The sequence below is a fragment of the Formica exsecta genome, unplaced genomic scaffold (genome assembly GCF_003651465.1).
Source record: "Formica exsecta isolate Colony F162 unplaced genomic scaffold, ASM365146v1 scaffold451, whole genome shotgun sequence".
Taxonomy (NCBI): Eukaryota; Metazoa; Arthropoda; class Insecta; order Hymenoptera; family Formicidae; genus Formica; species Formica exsecta.
The window spans coordinates 261,984-268,508 of record NW_021851748.1 but is presented as its reverse complement, the minus strand read 5'-3'; the positions used below and the strand labels follow the sequence as shown (position 1 = coordinate 268,508).

The window sequence follows — 6,525 nt, the reverse complement described above, 5'->3', positions numbered from 1 at the left end:
AATAAACATATTATTATTATAAATAATTATCGATAATACTTGTAAATATACATAAATCATTATACATAAATCTATATATTCTATATATCTATAAATATCTATTATATATATATATATATGTACTTATTAGAATCACCGCTTAAAATTTTTTGCTGTGATTGTAGCTATTCACATTCATCTTCCTTTTTCTAAAAAAGTCTGAAGATAGCTTATCTGCCTTTCAATTTGAGACGAGCGCGTTTGTAGTTTGTAGTTAGCATAATATATCCATTCATCCACAAGATCTTTATATTCATCAAAACTTGCTTCAATAATTACCTGAAATAGATTATTTTGACATTAAATTCTATTTCATCTTAAAAATCTAATATAATTAAAAAATAAATACTACTTATATGACATATAAGTTTTAGTAATAAAAATTTATTATTTATATTTATATAAATAACTACAACTTTTGAATTCATAAAACTTACACTGTCAAAAAGAGATCCGGTTTTTTTGCATATATGTTTAATATGAAACTTGTACGCTTCTACCTCAATGATTTCTCTCATGATTCCTCTAATCTAAATAAAATAAATTATTTCGACATTTATTATCAACAAAATTAAATAGTAATTTAATTTAGTCTTTTAAGAAATTAACGAAACATTATTTCTTATTTTCAGCATGATTAAAATTTATAAAGAATATATATGTCTGTGTGTGTGTGTGCGTGCGTGTGTGTATATGTGTGTGTGTTTCCAGACTCCTATATAATGCATATATAGATATAAAAAATTTTAATAATAAAAAGTTTATAATTGGATTTACATAAAATTTACCTTGACTAATTGCTCTCTAGAATACACATGGTTAACAAGAATAATAAACATTGCAACCCCATTTATACCCCTATCAAAACAAAATAGCATATACATATAATTAATACCTATGCGTAACAAATTTTCGTAATTATAAAAACACGTTTTTCAAAAAAAAAATATTTCTGTTTATTACCTTGGCTTCAATTTATCGAAATTTCTTAATATATTTGAAAGTACATCATTGTGTTTTGCATGCTTTGCAATAATAAAAAGAAAACTATTAATATGTCTTTTGATATATATTTCATCAAAATCTTCATTTTTTTTGAACATAAGTAATCCTAAATGTTCATTCGTGACATTATTTGGAGCGCAAGCTAAAAATTCTGAAAATCTGTCTATTTTGTTCTCTGAAAATGAAATTTTTACCACTTCATGCCAAATCGAACTGTTTGCTAACATCAAACCTTTACAGTATATCCATTCTTCCCACCATGGCAAAGGTCTATAATATCTAAAAAAGTTAATATTTTATATAAAAAATTAACTTATTAAACATTGCGTTGAATATAAAATGAAAAAAACAGTAACATTAAGAAAAATTACTTATTTGTTAAATTACTTATTTGTTTTCAGCTTTTGAATATGTTTTAAATATTATATATTATACAGATTTATTATTATATATAAAAATTTGCGTATTTATATTATAATGCAAACGTAGAAATACAAATTTAAAAAAATGCTCAATAATTTAAAAGTGGAATATCACGTTAGACAATTAGCTCTTAATAAAAGTTTAAAGTTTAAGTGATAAATATTGTATAAAGTACGTTTAATTAAAACATGGACTATCGTCTAGTCGTTGTTCTTTCGAAAGTCTTAGTCTACGTTTCAATTACATGTATAATTTTAAATTTAAATTTTATTAGAAAATCACACATTAAAACATGAGGAAGGTAAGTATTAAAAAATCTATAACGTATGTTAAACATGTTTAACATCTGCAGTATAAACCTGAAATAAAAACTTTCGCTAAAATTTGTATTTTTAGTTTAAATAAGCTTATAAGCAAACATAATTGAATTTTTTTAAGGTACATTTTATTTGCTTGAAAAATATGACATGAAATACACTAAAAACTCTTCTATTGATTAAATCTAATGCTATTTACCTTTTAAATATTATATATTATACAGATTTATTATTATATATAAAAATTTGCGTATTTATATTATAATGCAAACGTAGAAATACAAATTTAAAAAAATGCTCAATAATTTAAAAGTGGAATATCACGTTAGACAATTAGCTCTTAATAAAAGTTTAAAGTTTAAGTGATAAATATTGTATAAAGTACGTTTAATTAAAACATGGACTATCGTCTAGTCGTTGTTCTTTCGAAAGTCTTAGTCTACGTTTCAATTACATGTATAATTTTAAATTTAAATTTTATTAGAAAATCACACATTAAAACATGAGGAAGGTAAGTATTAAAAAATCTATAACGTATGTTAAACATGTTTAACATCTGCAGTATAAACCTGAAATAAAAACTTTCGCTAAAATTTGTATTTTTAGTTTAAATAAGCTTATAAGCAAACATAATTGAATTTTTTTAAGGTACATTTTATTTGCTTGAAAAATATGACATGAAATACACTAAAAACTCTTCTATTGATTAAATCTAATGCTATTTACCTTAATATTTTTAACTCCTTCATTTGGAAGTGGAAAGACGCTCGACATATGTTCAAGAGCTTTAATCATAGGATACCACGCTATATAATTTGTCTCTCGTGCAAGATAACTTATTAATTCCCAGAATATAGAAGGATCGAGTTGCTGCTCTACCATAAAATAAAATGCGTCGTCGATAATTTTAGCGCGATTGAGAACATGTATTTTCGTAAACTCTTTAGAGTTCAAATATTTTGCAATATTTTGCCAGTTTTCGGGATCATAATTAACGCGATAGTATCCTGTAATAAATAATTTTTTTATATATTATTTGATTTTCATCTAATTTGGAATTTATTAAAAAATATTTATGACTATCTGCATTTTACATATTGAGAGTAATTTCGAGTATTAAATAAGACGTGGAATTAAGCTATATAAGTGATCGGGAATCAATTTAAATTTATTTAAGATTAAATAATAATCAAAAAATATGCAGAATTGGATTTATCTCATGATCATCGATACAGTATAGAATACTTCATACAATATTTATTAAAATGTTATATAATATTACTTATATGTTTATTTATATAATGCATGCTCTTATTAAAAGAGGATATAAATAAAATTATACAACAGTTTAAAACTTTAATTATGTAAGATATAATAAAAATATATTTTCATCGATATTCTCACCAGCTTGTTGTAAATTGAATATCACCCAACCAGTTTCATTTATAATAACGTGTTTAGACGGCTTGTCTGACCGCATAACTATTAATCTTTGGTCATAAAGTGGATGTTTAAGATTCCTAAAGTTTGTTTCATTCTGCGTAGTATAAGTCACAGGTATCCAGAAAAGATCTTCAAATGTATCGCAATTTTTTATATTCTTGTATATTGCTATTTTCATACTATTTTTATAATAATCTCGCGTTATTTCTAACACAGGATAACCGATACAACTGATCCAACAATTATACACCATCGTTTTTAAAGGAGGCATGTATTCTTCAATATAGGGATTATCATATGCTTCATCTATAGCAGTTTTCATAACGGTCCAGAAATCATCGGGAGTTGTCGAATTAAGCACACTATATTTGTTAAATTTTGACATTATAAATACAGCACAAATTGTACTAATTATAAATTGTACATCCAAAAATTTTAAAGTATTATTTAATTTATACATGTTGTAGAACTTACATATCAATAATATTTAACATGCTGAATTTTATGACGTAAGTAAATAATATATAAAATTTTATGTTTTTATAATATTCAAATTACACTCACTGTTTATGAAGATATAAGTAAACACTTTCCCGAAACACTTCATCGGTAATTAGGTACTGCAGCATACGCAATATTAATGGTGCTACAATTCATATGATACAATGTGATTTATATTTTTTTTTTTTTTAGAAACCGAATTAACCAAATACATTTTTTATAATTTTTTAAATATTAATATACTAATCTCTCTCATGTGCTCTGGTATTAATATTAAAAGATTTATAAATAATGGAATTGATTAATTTGACTTCTGAGAGGCTCAAATATATGTGTATATTATTATTTTAATATCTTTAAAACAAATTTATATTTTGCACAGTGCCCGCGTAAGTGAGTAATTTTATTTGATTTTGTTTAGACAAAGATAGACTTTTAATTATAATAAATTGTGTCAATATATCTGTCAATATATCTGTCAATATATAATTGTGTCAATATAATTGTGTCATAATATCTTATATTGTGTCACAGTAAAGTAAATATATCATTAAACTATAAACATATATTTGTTTATTATTAATGTTCCATATTCTTTTATAATATGAATTTCTAAAGTTTATAAGCATTTGTTCAATTATATTTATTAAGTGTTACCTTTAATATAATGGGAAAAAAAAGAAATTTCGGAGTGATTATCTTCCGCTATAACAGGCTTTATGAAAGGAAGAGTGTCCAAACGAAGAGAATCAAATTGAACCTGCACTATAAATAAATCTAACATTTCGGAATGTCTATAATCCTAAAAAGAAAAATTGTAATTGAATGAAATATACATATTAACAATACTTATTAATTGCTACTGTTAAAAATAACTTTGTTATTTATCAACATTACAAAAATATGGTAAAATTTTCCAAAATATAATGTGTAGTGTTTGAAACAGCATGTCATTGAAACTATTTGAAATCATTGAAATTGATTGTATCAAATATATATGCCATTTTCTATTTACGTTTCTTTCTAGATTGCAGATTTTATAATAATTTGGAAATATCAAATGATCAGCATACAATATAGTTTTAATAGATGTGACAAATTTATAAATAGTTTAAGCAATTTTCATATGACATAATTAATGTTATAAGTAATTTAAGAATCATTAATTTTTTTATAATATCAAAAATTTTATGTACTTGCGTAAAATGATATTGAGAAAACATAATATCAAAATGTACATTAAGAGAAAAATGTCACAAAATATATAAGAAAACTACCTCGATAGAATTAAGGGTATCTATCCCAAACAACATACTAAGGCCATCGATTAACCATAATGGATCGACTAAATTACCAAACCATTGATATGTTATTTCTCGTCCTATCAACCGCGCGATATTTATTTTATGCGCAACAGAATGTAGATTTTTATCGTACATAATATTTGTTTCTCTAAAACATATAAAAGTAAAATTTGCAAGAATTTAGTATTAAACATAAATTTGTACAAATAATAATATTTTTAATATATTTTTTGATTTAAAACTGAGAAATGTCATCTAAACGGATAACGCAATTGATATGATATAATCATATGTTGTTTTGCAGATTGATTATATAAGACATATGATATTTTCATATATATATTATATATGTTATCTATTGAAATTAACTTATAATTAATTCTAAAAATATATTAATATATTTATTATAATAATCCTACTTTTTAAACGTATATTTTAACTTATACTTTATGTATTTCTGATTTTGATTCTTACAAAAATTGTGTTCCAATGGAATAATATTTCTTTCTAATTTTTGTATTACCTATTTAACACTAGTCCCCAGTTCTGATTTTCGTATAGCAAACCACAAATTGCGACAAATTGCACTATTGGAATCTTTAAGTTTCCCCATTTGATTTCCATTTGTAACATTATTATATGTGCAATTTTTTGAGCATATTTAATATGCCAGTACAGTCCAGGTCTATACCATATAATGATATTACCCATGCGAAAATGGTCAAGAGTAGTTATTGGCGTGATCACAAGCATCACGGTATGAGTGGATATTGCAGGAGTGACGTTAAAGTATGTCCAGTTCATATGTGTTTCCGTTTTATATTGTTTATATATTTCCTCTTTTTGTATCGGCATATTTGAAAAAACTTTGTATTTACGATGATGCTTTATGGAAATATTGAATGTGGCCTTCATTGTTGGCTTGTCCCAACATGGAAATAATTGTCGGGCTCCAATCCCCTGAAAATGTGTTGCTTCCGACCACCTACGACATTTTAAAGTGGCATTAGACCATCCTTAACATAGTGGCTAAAATATATATTCTTGCATATTATATATATACAAAGTGTCATAATTTACGTCCATCAATTACATTATCTTTTGAGAAAAAATAAATCGGAAAGTTCTAAACTTTATTTGCAATATTTAACAAAGCGGAAAATAAAATAAAATAAATAAATTTAATAAAATAAATAAAACTTTAATCGTTTAAATAAATAAAACTTATTTAATCACTGCCATTCATAAACCGCGCGTTTGACAGTGCGAGCATAGCTACAAATTGTTCGGTACACCAATTGTACACGGTTCACACGTATACAGGGTGTTCCAGGAGGAAAGGTCAATATTCTGGGAGGTGATTGTATCGGTCATTTTAAGCAAAAATGTTCATATGAATATATGTCCTATTCCCCACGGTTTCCGAGATAGAGCGACTTGAATGTACGTCTCGTGTATTCACTTTTCTTCTGTACACTTCAACCTTCATCCGT

General features: G+C 25.0%; 1 protein-coding gene across 5 annotated transcripts in view; it reads right to left on the bottom strand.

The window, feature by feature from the left end:
- LOC115240786 (glutamyl aminopeptidase-like) overlaps positions 1-6,525 on the bottom strand; it is a 39,148-nt gene that overhangs the window by 23,572 nt on the left and 9,051 nt on the right. For 4 of the 5 annotated variants that reach the window (XM_029816148.1, XM_029816143.1, XM_029816144.1 and 1 more), the window contains 5 exons: positions 5,556-6,017; positions 5,006-5,180; positions 4,386-4,530; positions 3,792-3,873; positions 3,189-3,589 (listed from right to left, as the gene is read on the bottom strand). In XM_029816148.1, coding sequence (XP_029672008.1) covers positions 3,189-3,589; positions 3,792-3,873; positions 4,386-4,530; positions 5,006-5,180; positions 5,556-6,017 — 1,265 coding nt within the window. The remainder of the gene's footprint in view (positions 1-3,188; positions 3,590-3,791; positions 3,874-4,385; positions 4,531-5,005; positions 5,181-5,555; positions 6,018-6,525) is intronic. The other variant, XM_029816147.1, reaches the window with a different exon arrangement.